General features: G+C 50.4%; 1 protein-coding gene across 1 annotated transcript; it reads left to right on the top strand.

Moving 5' to 3' along the window:
- The first annotated feature begins 330 nt into the window (after positions 1–330).
- Positions 331–13,084, top strand: LOC121978167 (pectinesterase-like). The gene is made up of 2 exons (XM_042530544.1): positions 331–1,198; positions 12,393–13,084. The coding sequence occupies exons 1-2, from the start codon at positions 331–333 to the stop codon at positions 13,082–13,084; spliced, it is 1,560 nt and encodes a 519-aa protein (XP_042386478.1).
- Positions 13,085–14,761: the final 1,677 nt, after the last annotated feature.

A 14,761-nucleotide genomic window follows, 5' to 3' on the forward strand; every position in this document is an offset into this window, starting at 1 on the left:
AATCAAATAAAATATCAATATATATTTTTTTTTATTGATTTACACTTATCCAATCAAATAATTATATATTGATCATGTTATTAATGAAATTGACCGATAAGCACAAATAAATTATACAAGGAATGAGATCGTCGAAATATAAATATATATGACAATTAATATAAATTTTGTAATGATTTACACTTATCCAATTTCATAATATATTGATCACAAACGAATTGAACCTGAACCTGAACCTGAACCTTATATAAACGAAGAGCATGCATGCAGCCGTACGTTTAATTACTTATTCTTCAATTCATCAAGAAAGTTTCTGCGAATTCTGCATCCATGGCGAATTTTTTGTTAGCTTTCCTCCTCCTGCTGCTGCTGCTACGGCTAGAACACTGCTACGGCGAGCCGATGGTGTCATATTGTTCCCGCACCCCCTACCCTGACGTGTGCAGCTCCATGGTCAATCGGTCCGACTCGGTCTTTGAGCAGTCGTCGTCGCTGACTTGGAATGAATTCCGTGATCTCCTCCACCGGGCCACCCTCGAGAGGGCCGTCCTCGCCCACCAGCGGGCCGGGGAGAGGAACCCGAACCAGTTCGACGAGCCGAGGAGACGGGCCTGGACAGACTGCGTCGAGCTGCTGGCTGATACGGTCGGCCTCGTGAACCGGTCGCTGGTTCGCCCGGGTCATGACGCACAGACGTGGCTCAGCGCCGCCATGACGAACCACCGCACGTGCCGCGATGGCTTCCTCGAGCTCGGTTTGACGGCGCCGGTGATAGACGACGGCGAGCTAACAGAGTCGATCAGTAACTTGCTCGCCGTTAACAACGCGATGCTGATTGCCGCCGGCGGGCAGCATAAACGGCGCCGCCGTTTGGGGTTATTGTTCCCGGAGTGGGTGGCGGCGGCCGACCAGAAGCTACTGGCGGCGTCGGACGTGAAATCGAATCTCGTGGTCGCGAAGGATGGCTCCGGCGACTACAAATCCATTGTCGAAGCCGTGGCGGCTGCGGCCAAGGCGAGGGGAGGAAGCACGGCGAGGTTCGTCATTCACGTGAAGGCCGGCGTCTACGAAGAGTACGTGGAGATTCCTAACTCGATGGAGAATTTAATGATGACCGGCGACGGGATAGATGCTACTGTGGTGACGGGGAACAGGAGCGTTAAAGACGGCTACCGCACCTTCCGGTCGGCCACCTTCGGTTAGTTTTAAATAAATAATCAATTGATTTAATTTACTTGGTAAGAAATTAATTAATATGAGAATATATGTATATATATATATATATATATATATATATATATATATATATATATATATATATATATATATTGATCCGGTAGTAAGAGCAGGGGGCCCCGCCATGGGAAGTCAACGCCACGTGGAAAACATAGTGGTAGTCGTCCGTCCGGAAAGGGATGGGTCCGATCGGACGTCCGACCGGCTGATGGAATCGAACGCCCGGAGAGGGATGGGTCCGATCGGCTTGCCGACCGGACGATATACAGCTGATGGTTAAAGGCACCCTGTCGAAAGCAGAGTTCCGGCGCTTAGGGGAAAAGGTCGTGGGCCGAGCGGACACCACGCTCGGCCAAAGCCATAAGGTAACACTGCTAATAGTCCCCATAAAGCATGTGATGGAGAATCTCCCCAAGTAAACCACCGCATATGTCCGGCCGGATGTTGAGGGAGTTGTCCGCCCGGACGCTGGATCTGGAGCAAAGGGGAAAAGGACAAGGGAGGTCTTTTTCTGACAGCAGGTATGTTTTACGTGTAGGCCATGCTCCAAATCTTGTGACAGGGGATTCTGCTGTCCCATCGAGGACATGCTTTGACTGTAGCGGTATGGGTCAGGTGAGCTTTCTGACAACTGCATACCGAGGAAAGGACAGAGGACACATATTCACCTCGGTATGCGTGCCCTAACCCTTCACAACTCTATATAAAGAGCCTCAGACTTCACCGGAGGCACGCATTCTGAGACTTTGGGAGCCACCTTTTTCATCGTTGCTTACCTGACTTAAGCGTCGGAGGGTCGCCGCCGGGAACCCCCTTCCCGGCTCGACTTCTGTGCAGGTTCGCCGGAGCTTCGTTCTAGCAGTTGAAGAGCCACGTCAATAGTCGAAGAGCGCTCCGTGCCCAGCGTTCATTGATTCAGCCTTCGGACAGGATCAAATTGGCGCCGTCTGTGGGAACGCTCCTGCATCCAACCAGAAACAATGGATGAGGCTGGACGACAACACACGGTGACGCTTTCGACGGAAGAACTCGACGCTCTGGTCGAGATAAGGGCCGCCAAACTTGTGGAGCAAAAACAGAAAGCATCTGCCGAGCGGCCGGAGCAACAAGCAACATCTGCGTCGGGTGGCCGAGCGGAAGCACCTCAAGCCACTCCTGCATTCCATCGGGCCTTATTTCGCACCCCTGAAGCCGTACCAGCTCGAAGAGATAGAGGATCTTCTTCAGATGAAATGCCTAAGCGAGATGACAGAAAGGGGAAAGCCCCCCGAGCGGATCAATCGCCAATTTTCGGAGGCTATTCTACGAGACCCTGCGCCTAAGCACTCGTGCCTCCACGATCGGCTACAATGGAACAATGGACCGGATGATCATCCGGTAAGTTTGATAACACGATCGCTCCATCAATACACGATGGAGTAAAGTCGAGTCTTTCTTACCACTCTCTCGGGATCGGCTCAGCGGTGGTTTCGGAGGCGGACGGATCCATCACAAGCTTGAAGACTTCGGCCTTCCTCCACCACTTCGCTAGCGGTCGGCGTTATCGGAAGACAAGTGTCGACTATTGCCATCAAGCAGAAGGAGAGAATCGTGCTTACATCCCGGTTCAACAAGGTGGCAATGGACATTCCACGGCCACCTCGGAAGCGATGATGAATGCCTTCACGCAAGGCACGGTGGATGGCGGTTTTCCGATCACTCATTCGAAAACCGCCTTGAGATTATGATCACATGCTACATCGAGCCAATGAATACATCAGCGTGGAGGAAGAGCAAGCGCGGCGGAAAAAAAGAAACACCAACGAAGCGGGCTCCACTGCGGCTGAAACCTTCGCCACACATCAACCGCGAAAGGACCAAGGGCGGCAATCCGTTCCCCTCTGCAAGGTCCCAAGTGCAGAAGTGCATTGGCTAGCCAAAGAAGAAATGGACCCTATGTTCGCTCCTTCCACCGGATGGACACGCACAACACGAGGGATTGTCAAGTCTTCCCTCGTGGCTAATCCCGTTCGAGGAGTGCCGAAGCGGTCTCCTTCCATCGCAGGAGACAAAGGATCCATGAAGTCGATCGGACCCGCACCGAGAGGCGACATCAGCAGGCCTTGATCGACACCGATCTCCAAGGCAGGAGAATCGCCCGGCGTCCAGAGATCGGTCCCGACCATCCACTCGGGAAGAGGAAAATAGGAGCAATACTTCTCGGGGTGAAATCAGCGTCATTCTTGGTGGGGCCCGAGGTGACTCCACCGAGAAGGAAGGCGTCCGGCGCTCCAACATCCACGCCGGTTGCGGCCGGTGGCGGGCAAGTGGATCGAAATCACTTTCGGGCAGGGGACTTAGAAGGAGTTGAAGTGCCCCACGGCGATGCTCTGCTCATTAAAGCGGTAATAGCAAATTACACTATTCACCACATATTTGTTGACACAGGAGTTCGGTCAACATCATATTCAAGCGTTTGATCTGCAAATTGACCGAAGCCGCTTCCCATGAGCGACCCCGCTCTACGGGTTTACGGTGAGTTCTGGGTCGGACAGATTATGGCTACCTCATTGGAGAAGAGCCGCTCGGAGGACCAGGACAATAAACTGTGGTGGTCGACTCTCCCTCGTCCTACAACATCATTTTAGCGGCCGGCGCTCGGTAATTCGGCGGTCGTCTCAACCTTCCACCAGAGATGAAGTTCCCCATTGAAGACAAGGTGGGAGAAATGCAGGGAGATCGGTTAGCGGCTCGGCGATGCTACATCGAGATGATCCGAGCAGAATCAAGGCTCGCGCCTCGAATCGAGTGCGCCATCACCGAAAAGCCACCCACTTTAATTTATGAGGAAAAGGAAGTGCGATTCATCCAATCGATCGGAGGCCACCACCTTTATTGCGTCCGGAGGATCAGAAAGAAGAGGTGATCCAATGCCTCGGGAGAAATCATGATGTCTTCGCCGGTGACATATCGAATTTCGCCAAGCGGCCGAAGTTATGTCCGACCGGATGCTCGGCGATAAGCGGAAGAAAGAGATTTCAGCGCGGAATGCCATCATCAAGCAAGAGGTAGAAAAGCTCGGAGGCCTACATACGCAGTCGCAGGTGCGAGGCCGGTGGCTAACGTAGTACTAGTCTCCAAGCCGGCGGCAAGTGGAGAGTTTGCATCGACTTCGGGACTTAAACAAAGCATGCCCCAAAGATTTTTATCCCTGGATAGATCAGTTGGTGGACTCTACGGTAGACTGCGAATGCTTGACGCCTACCAAGGATATCATCAAGTCTGCTACTTGGGAAGATCAAGAAAAGTAAGCTTTGTAACGGCCGAGGCACATATTGCTATAATGTGATGCCGTTGGATTGAAGAACAGGGGCCACCTATCGCTTGATGAACAAAGTGTTCAGGGAGCGGATCGGGCGAAATCGGAAGTCTGTGGACGACATTCTTATCAAATCCGTCCGAGGGCCGATCTCTTCAAGGACATGGAAGAAACCTTCCGAACGCTACGCAAATATGGAGTCAAGCTAAATCCCAGAAGTGCTGTTCGAGCAAAAGGAGGCGTTTCTTGGGGTACATAGTGACCGAGCGGGGAATCAAGTAAATCCCAGAAGGTGAAAGCTCTACAAGACATGCCGCCTCAAATACGAGGGAAGTGCGGTTGACCGGTCGGATAACCGCATTGTCCGGATTCATCTCCAAGACCGTAAGCCTTCCCTTCTTCAAAATTTTGCGCAATGCCACTAAATTTCACTAGGACGAGGAATGGACCGAGCATTCGAAGAATTGAAGACATATCTTAATTCCCTGCTGTCTTAGCCAAGGCGATCGGGGTGAGTCACTTTATATTTATCATCTTCAATCGGCATCTTGAGGCTCGGCCTTGTGAGGGAGCCGGGTGTATTTTCGAGCCACATTTTAAAGATGTTGAATCTCGGTACACCGGCTCGAGAAGTTGGCCTTTGCTTTGGTCCTAGCCGCTCGGCGCCTGACCGTATTTCTTGGCTCACACCATCATTGTCGGGACGAGCAGTCCACTAGAAAATCTTGTTGAATCGGCGTCCAGGACTCATCAAGTGGACGACAGAATTAAGTGAATTTGACATCCAATACCAGCCCTCGGCGATCAAAGCGCAATCCTTGGCGATTTTGTGGCCGAAGTGCAAAGGCCGGAGCCGAAGCTACGTGGAGAATATGTGGATGGGTCTTCCACTCGACTCGAAAGTGGGATTGGAATATTCTGCTCTCACCTCAAGAAGAAAAGATGCACCTATCCGTCCGGCTAGATTACAAAGCTACCAACATGATGAAGCAGTGTATGAGGCCCTCATGGCCGGATTGCGAGCAACACGGCATGTGGGGCGGTCGGGTGACACTTTATTGGATTCACAATTGCGTCGCTCGGCAACTTTCGGCACCTTGAAATCAACAGCTTCGCAAACTCTGGCCGAGGCCTTTGAAAAACTCAAAGCTACTTTCAAGAGGTGCTTATTGAAGATTCCCGATCGGAGAACCAGGCGATGAGTTAGCCAACTACTCGAAGCTCAATAACGCACGCCGCCTTTCGGCAACCAATTGAAAAATCACTGGTGGCGCACGTCGACGGATGCAAGACCTCACGTTTCCAAGCGTTGGAGGACACCCATCATAGAGTTCCTCAGCTCGAGACCCACACCCGATCGGGATGAAGCCAACTGCCGAAGGAGGGCCACGGTCGGTTCACACTCATTGGCGATCAGTTCTACAAGAAGGCTTTCTCTCGCCCGTTGTTGAAATGCATGAGCTCGGAGGACTCGGCTTACATCCAAGAGGTACATCAAGGATCGTGCGGAGGACATCCGGGCGGATGATCACTAGCTAAGAAGATCCCGCTGGTGGATACTTTTGGGACCTTACAAATAAGCTTGACAAGGCTACTACGTGCCTTCGTGCGGTATCACAACTTCTCCCACCGACCGGCGGAGGAGATGAAGGCATCAACCGTCTCATGTCCGTTCGATCAATGGGGAATGGATATTGTGGGTCCATTTCCAATGGCGACCGGCAGAGGAAAATTCTTGTGGTGGCGGTCGATTATTTTCCAAGTGGGTAGAGGCGAACCACTAGCCAAGATCACCGAATAGATGGTCAAAAAATTCATCCGCAACACATCATCAGGTTCGGTATCCCTCGATTGGTTGGCAATGGGCGGCAATTCCTGAGGAAGGTGCTAGAAGATTGGTGCAAAAGCTACGGCATCGAGCAACACTTCATGTCCGTGGCTTACCCCAAACAGCGGTGCCGAGGTGGCCATCGGGAAATTCTCCGTGATCTCGCGCTCCGACCACTTGGGAGGAGTTGGCGGATGAAGTGCGGGCGTTTATGGGCCATCGAGACGACTCCTAAGGAAGGAAGGCGTCACACCTTTTCATCTGGTGTACTGAGGCGGTCATTCCGGTTGAAGTCGGCGTCGAGTCGGTCCGGGTCGATGTTACGATGAAGGCAGCGAGCGAAGGAACATGGGCTGGATTTGGTTGACGATGAGCGAGCCAAGGCATCCGTTCGGTGATGGCATACCGTCAGCGGATGAGGCAAAACTACAACCGACGCATCATTCCCGGATCATTCGGTGGGCGACACGGTGCGGAAGAAATCAAGCTCGCGGCGGCGTTGGCAAGCTTGATGCTCGTGGCGGTCCTTCAAAATCATTGAGAAGCTCCGCTCGTATTATTTGGAGGATGAGGAAGGTCGTGCGTTGGATCGACCGTGGAATGCAAATCATCTCCTTATCGAAATTTGGGATGAAAGGTGCGAATGTAATCCGTTTTTGTGTATATGCTAGTATCGCCTATCCTTGTAATGCAGCGGAAAGATGAAAACACATTGAGCATTATCCGTCGAATGGCTTACTAAGTGAAGGCCCCAGCCGATCGGTAGGGAGGTTTATATATTTAAAGGCTGTGAGCAAATAGCTGTTCGGCTGGCATAAATATTGTTCAAGCCCGAGATATGACACGAGGCCAAGGCCGCTCGGCACAGTAAGGAGTTAGCCTTGAAGGCCGACGGCCCCGTCGTTAAGATCGAGGAGCCGATATATAAATATCCGCCCGTCGAGCTCCAGACGTTAAAGATCGAGAGAGCAGGCTCTAAAGCGTCCGAGCTGGCCGAAGCCCCGTCGTTAAGATCGACGACCGGCTATAAATATCCGGCGTCGAGCTCCGGCGTTAAAGATCGAGGCGAGCGGCGTCTATAAGCGTCCGGCGAAGGCCGACGAGCCTCGTTAGAAAGATCGGCGCCGACCCTATAAATATCCGCCCGGCCGAGCTCGAGCGTTAAAGATCGAGGACGAGGCAGGCGTCTATAGCCCGGCGGTGAGAGGCCCCATCATCGTTAAAGATCGAGCTGACCGCTATAAATATCCGCTCGAGCTCCGCGTTAAAGATCGAGGCGAGGCGTCTGGCGTCCGGCGAAGGCAGCGAGCCCCATCGTTAAGATCGAGCCGTAGGCTATAAATATCCGCACCGCCGAGCTCAGCGTTAAAGATCGAGGCGGGGCGTCTATAAGACGTCAAGCGGGCAGCCCGTCGTTAAAATCGAGGCCGCGACCGGTTATAAATATCCGGCCGCCGAGCTCAGCGTAAAGATCGACGAGGCAGGCGCGTCTATAATGTCGCAAAGGCCGAGAGCCCGAAGATCGAGAGTCCGCCGACTAATATCAGACGCGTTAAAGATCGAGAGACGCCGGCCATAAAGCGCCGGCGAGGGCGCCCCGTCGTTAAAGATCGAGAGCCGCCGGCCGGCTATAAATATCCGGCCGTCGAGCTCGGGGCGTTAAGATCGAGAGGCAGGCGCTCTATAAGCGTCAGGCGAAGGCCGGGAGCCCCGTCGTTAAAGATCGAGAGCCCGACCGGCTATAAATATTCGGCCGTCGAGCGCACGTTAAAGATCGAGAGCGAGCCGGGCGTCTATAAGCGTCTGGCGAAAACGAGCCCCGTCGTTAAAATCGAGCCGCGAGCGCTATAAATATCGCGCGGCTATAAATCCGACGTCGAGCGAAGGCGCGGCGTCTATAAAGGCCGCGTTAAAATCGGCCGCGTAAACACCGACCTCAAATATCCGCGAGCTCGAGCCAAATATCGAGAGGCAAACTATAAACCCTCGGCGGAAGATGAGTAGCTCGCTAAATATCGAGAGAGGAGCGGCGTCTAGCGCCGTTTGAATTGGATTCGTGTGGGTGAGGCCAATAAGAAGGATGCAATTCCTAAACTCGCCTTCAATATCGATAAACAGACCCCCTTCCGGCTCGGGCCTGCAGGCAGGTACTTATTGTAGTGAGCGATCTCTCTACCTAAGCGGAAGGTTACCCACAAATAAATAGCAAAGGCGGAAGGTAACTCAAGTACTTCGCTACACCCTTTCGAATGCCGGAAGAGTGATAATAGGCGGTGGGACACACATGCTAACTAAAAGGACAGGCAAAGGAAAACACTGCATTCAAATTAAAACTTTAGGTAGGGCGGCCTAAGTACAAAGGATCATATCTAGCCGAGTGGCGAATTACAAAAGTTACTCTAAGTAATCGTAAAGGGTCTTGGGAATGCTTTCCGGGAGCGCCACTTGTTCGCCGAGCCGGAATGGTAGTGGACTTTGGAAGAAGACCCTTGGACTTGGGATAGTTGGTGGTCGCCAGTCAAGCTCGAAGGTTGTGTACATCCGCGCAGATTTTCTCAGAATTGAGGGAGCGGATGTAGCCCTATCTTAAGGCGACAGACTCGACTCGCCGCATCTTGATATTCTTTAAAGGCCGCCTGGAGCGGTGAGGCCTCATCCGGACTGAATCTTTGCCGTCGTGCCGAGCCCACCTTCTCTCTGTCGGTGCCCACGCCCTCTTTTACCTTAAGCTCAGGGCCCGAGCCTCCGCTTCTTTTTCTCAATCGGAGATGGTCGTATTCTTTGGTGGTGGCTGTGGTTAATTTTGTGTCGGCGACTTGACTTGTCGCTCCGGACTCGGCGGCAGTGGGCTCGATCGGCCGTTTTTTTGCTCGACCGCCGATCTTGAGCTTTCTTCATTTGCGCTGCTCGAGTAACGGGCCCCACGAGGGAGCGGACGCCTGCTCGCCTTGATTGCCTCGGCTCCTCGTCCACCATAGCCGGTTGGAGGCTATCTCTTCCACCCATCGCTGAGGAAAAAAGGCGAAATTGTCAAAGGCCGAGCGGAAAAATGCAAGTGAAGATTAATAAAAGAAAACTTACCCCCGTGGACTCCTGCATATGACTATTGGCCAAGTTCCGGAGGGGGATCATTGCAATGCGCGCCCGAGCGTCGGCCCACATCTCGGCCAGGGGCCCTTTCAAGGTGATGGTATGCTCGGGCGCGGTTGGCCGGTCGGCTTCTGGAAGCAATTCTTCAGTCGGGAGATGAAGGGTGACCCGTACTGTGCGGCCGTGACCAGGGATTGTCCGACCGGGATTAGAAGCCGGCGCGGAAAACTGCAAATGGATAGTTGAGCTCTTGACCGAATGCCGAGCGGGTGGGCGGGTGTTGACCGGAATAGCCTCAATGGGGGCTTCCGGCTCGTCCCATTCAGAAGGAGTCCGGGTGGACGAAATGGCTTCGACCTCTGGCGCCTTGCCTCGGCGGCGGTTGCTCGTTCGGACGGTTGGACCGCTGACGTGGCCGGGAGGGGAGTCTCCACTCGGCGCCTCTTTTGTAGGTTGTTCTCCTCCAGCGGAACCTTCCTCGGGTGCAGTTCATTCTTGGGGAGGGTGGCTCACGCACATTTTGTTGAGAGGCTCGAGCTAGGCTCTCTGAGTCCCGCTCTCACCTTCGTGGGAGCCGGCGGATGGATACCCAAAGCTTCCATTTCTCCGCGGCTTCCAGAGGAGCGTCTTTCTTCAACGCGCCATCACCGATCCATGAAGATGTCCGCAAAAGAAAGAAAGGAAATCGGTTAGCGATCAAAGCAAATGTCAAGTAAAGTTCTTCGAGTCGGCGAAGAGGTCCGATAGGACTTAGACCAAGATATACATCACTCCTTCATGAAGGAGCTTATTAATGTCGAGTCGCGCAGACGCTAGTATGTTTCTGCTGGAGGTAGTCGGTCGGGTCTTGAACTTCTTGGAGTAGGGGCAAGTGACTTGCCACTTTGTCGGGAAGGTGGCCTGATCGGGCATGCGGATGTAGAAAAAATAATCCTTCCAATGTTTATTGGAAGAAGGGAGTTTGTCAAGCCGGGTCGAGCTTGGAACATGAAGGTGCCTGACTCGGCTTGCTTGGGATAATAGAAATAAAAGAAGACCTCGGAGGGGGATGTTGTGAATCTTAAACAAAGCGACAACACCGCAAAGGAGACGGAAGGTATTGGGTACTAGATTGCCGAGCGGCACACCGAAAAAATTGCAGACATCTATGATGAAAGGATGCACAGGGAAGCGAAGACCTTCGGTAAACTGGTCTCGGAAGACACAGAAAGCTCCGCGCGGTGGCCAGTATGTGCAGGGGCAAAGAGTTTACTTAGAATTCGAATTTATCAAACATAAAAGTCATGTTTTTTGTGAAGTTGGTGCAAATGCATGCTAACAGAATCCTGTCTCTTTGAAGAAATTGGCGTTATCTAAGGTAAATAAAAGACAAAAGATTCGTTCCTCTCAGAATCAAGCAGAAAAAGAATTGGAATTTGAGGACAATGCAGTCGTTGATGGAAGAGAAAGGAAAAGAGAGAAGAAGAAAAATGACTAAGGAATGACATTTAGCTACTTGAAAGGAAATGAAGGGACGGAAGCAAATGAGGAGAGAAAGCTTTATCGAAGGTGATCTTATAGCACCGAATCAGGCAAGAAACGGAAGTTGGTCAGCAAACATCTCGCCGTTCATTTCGAATCGCTTCGATCGCATCAAAACACCATGCCGCCGCCGCCGTAGGCTGATGGCATTGCGCCACGTGGCATTCTACCATTCGGAGCATTTAATGAAAGCATGCTCAACCTTAATGTCGAAGATTGGCACAAAACCCGAGGAGATCCGGCGAATGCCATTGTTGATTTGTTCAAGGCCATCTCTGCGGTAGGCCGATCGGAGGATACTAGCACGGAGGAGCTGCCCGGCTAGATTCGCAGTCCAGTCAATCGGACAATTCGCCTCCTTCGACTAGACTTGAAGGAGAGGCAAGTGATCCGGTAGTAAGAGCAGGGGGCCCCGCCATGGGAAGTCAACGCCACATGGAAAACATAGTGGTAGTCGTCCGTCCGGAAAGGGATGGGTCCGATCGGACGTCCGACCGGCCGATGGAATAGAAGCCCGAGGGATGGGTCGATCGACGCGGCCGACGGACGATATCTGATGGTTAAAGGCGTACATCGACGGCGAGTTCCGCTAGGGAAAGGTGGCGTGGGTGGCGGACACCTGCACAGCTCAAGGTAACACGCTAATAGTCCCATAAAGCATGTGATGGAGAATCTCCCAAGTAAACCACCGCATATGTCCGGATGTTGAGGGAGTTGTCCGCCGGATGCCGGATCCGGAGCAAAGGGGAAAAGGACAAGGGAGGTCTTTTCGGACGGTATGTTTTACGTGTAGGCCATGCTCCAAATCTTGTGCAGGGATTCTCACTGTCCCATCGAGGACATGCTTTGTCTGTATGGGTCGGTGAGCTTCGACAGCGCACACCGGGAAAGGAGAGGACACATATGCACCTCGGTATGCATGCCTAACCCTTCACAACTCTATAAAGAGACTTCGCTCACGGAGGCACGCATTTCGAGACTTTGGGCACCTTTTTCATCGTTGCTTACGACCGACTTGCGTCGGAGGGTCGCGCAGAACCCCTTCCGCTCGACCAGCTCAGCTTGAGCCTCGTTCTAGCGGATGAAGAGCCGCGATAGTCGAGCGCAATGCCCAAAGTCATCTGATTGATTTGATGGATAATATATATATATATAATGTTTACATCAACTAACTATTATTGTTTAGTTTAGTTGATAAAGTACTAGTTTAATTAATTGCAAAATTAAACAATCATACAAGAAATAGATTTTCCCTTTGCTAGCTTCTAATTAATCAATAATTTCTAAAACTATTTGATTTCATTTTACTCGATGTATCAATAATTTCTAGGACCTACGTATTATTGATCTATTTAATTAATATTTCTTCAAATTGGTTAGGATCCGTTTAATGTTTGTAATTCAATGTACATTGATCAGACGTATCAGGCAACGAATTCATCGCCCGCGACATGACGTTCGAAAACACGGCCGGGCCAGAAAAGGGGCAGGCGGTGGCGCTCCTATCCAAGTCTGACCACTCCGTCTTCTACAAATGCAGCTTCAAGGGTTACCAGGACACCCTGTACGTCCACTCCCAAAGACAGTTCTACCGAAACTGCGACGTCTACGGAACCATCGACTTCATCTTCGGCAACGCCGCTGTTGTCTTCCAGAACTGCTACCTCTACGTGAGGCGGCCTATGAACGGCCAAGCGAACGTTGTGACGGCTCAGGGCAGGAGCAGCTCGAACGAGGCCACCGGCATATCGATCCACAACTCCATCGTGGTTGCAGCATCCGACCTCGCGCCGGTGCAGGGGTCGTTCAGGACGTACCTCGGCCGACCATGGAGGGAGTATTCGAGGACGGTGGTGATGAAGACGAAGCTGGAGGACTTGATTGACCCGGCGGGGTGGTTGGAGTGGAACGACAGCTCCCCGCTGAGCACGTTGTACTACGGGGAGTTCATGAACACTGGCACCGGCGCCGACACGAGTAGGAGGGTGAATTGGAGTGGTTATCACGTGATCAATAACTCGTCTGAAGCTGAAAAATTCACCGTCGGAAGCTTCTTGTCCGGCGACTCGTGGATACCATCCACCGGCGTTCCTTACACGTCAGGCCTATAAATTAATTATACATTGTGCTATATAAATAAAGGGGTGAACTGGAATAAATTGTGTTTCTAGGTAAAAAATTAAAATTTTTTACTTTGTTCTATCTTCGAGTCATGAGTCATCGTATGTTTATCATTGCGCAATTCATTATTGCAAACCCTCCCTCTAATCACGTGGGTCCTATTTAAGTGAGTCGGTGAGTTAACTTAATTAAAAAAATGTCCTTACAAAAAACACTTATTAAAATTGATTAATTTTAAAATTTTAATATCGCTTTTAATGGCACATTTTATAATTATAACGACACTTATTAGCACTTTAAATTTTATAATTTTTTATTCTAAATGATAGATGAATTATGATGATATATAAATATTAAATTCAGGTTATATATATATTTTAAATGAATTTAGCGGCATTATTTTTATAAATTATTATAATGGCATTTATTAATATCATTATATATCTTAAGTTAAGATGACATTTTAAAATAATCGCCATTGACCCCTTGTGTCACGTTGGGCACTGCTTGCACAGGAATCGTGTCCTGGGCAAAGATAGAGCAGCAACTATATACGTTAGGTCCTGGGCAAAGATCGTGTCTTGCAATGCGAGGAGAGGAATATTGCCCACTCATTGGATTAAGTGTAATACGAATTGGACTCATTGAGTTAGACTCAAATAAATCCAATTGTTGGATTGAGTCGAATTGCATGGGAATCAATGGGTTAGACTCATTGGGTGAACTTGAGTTCACCAAGGAAGTTGAATGGTCAAAATTCAACCATTAGATTGAATGGTTGATTTTGAGCCATTGGATTAGAAGATAAAAGGGTGGAGACTCTTAGTATTCCATGGGATGAGTATAAATATCATTTGGATGATATTTTCATAAGATTTTCATCACTTGAGAAGGTGAAAGGTCTCCTTGATCTTCTTCTTCCTCCTTCCCTCTTCTTGGCCGAAACTCCTAGTTTAGGTTGCTAGCACAACCTTAGGTGTTTTGATCTCCATCTTGCTTTGTTTGTGAGACAATCGAAGACAAGGCTTGTTCATGTGGATACCGTAGAGGCGCGAACAATTGATCGTGCTGTGATCCAAGTTGTCGGGAGATCGTGAGCACGCTTCAAAGGTATAACTCTATCGGGTTTTTAGATCTAACTTAGTATAATATTATGTTCCCTTCGTATGAATCTTCTGGAGGAAATAGGTTTTTCCACTGCGCATTTGCGTGTTTAGCAACCTATTTCCCTACAGTGGTATCAGAGTCACTTGCGAAGGGATATGCTAAGTTGTTAGTAATTTTTATATATGATATAGAAATTACATGATAGGGTTTTCTATGATTGGCAAAATTGTGAGTTTTGACCACACAAGAGTCTTGACTAGATCAAGAGTCTCGGCCAGACTATGAGTTTTGGGCCAGATTCTTAGTATCGACCAAATCCTGAGTCTTGACCCAAGTGGGTGTTTTGTTGGGAACAAAACGAAGTTGGTATGCGACCAACAAGGTCTCGACCATAGAAGTTTTGTTTGGAATGAAACATAGTTGGTATTGTGGGTAGTAGGGTCTCGGATAAGGCAGCAACTCATAAACGAGTATGCAGAATAATTTTTGTTTCAGGGGCGCTGCCCCCTAACCCCCGCAAGGGGCGCTATCAGCAGTTGAGTCCACCATTTGGTCGATCC

The sequence above is a fragment of the Zingiber officinale genome, chromosome 4B (genome assembly GCF_018446385.1).
Source record: "Zingiber officinale cultivar Zhangliang chromosome 4B, Zo_v1.1, whole genome shotgun sequence".
Lineage (NCBI taxonomy): Eukaryota > Viridiplantae > Streptophyta > Magnoliopsida > Zingiberales > Zingiberaceae > Zingiber > Zingiber officinale.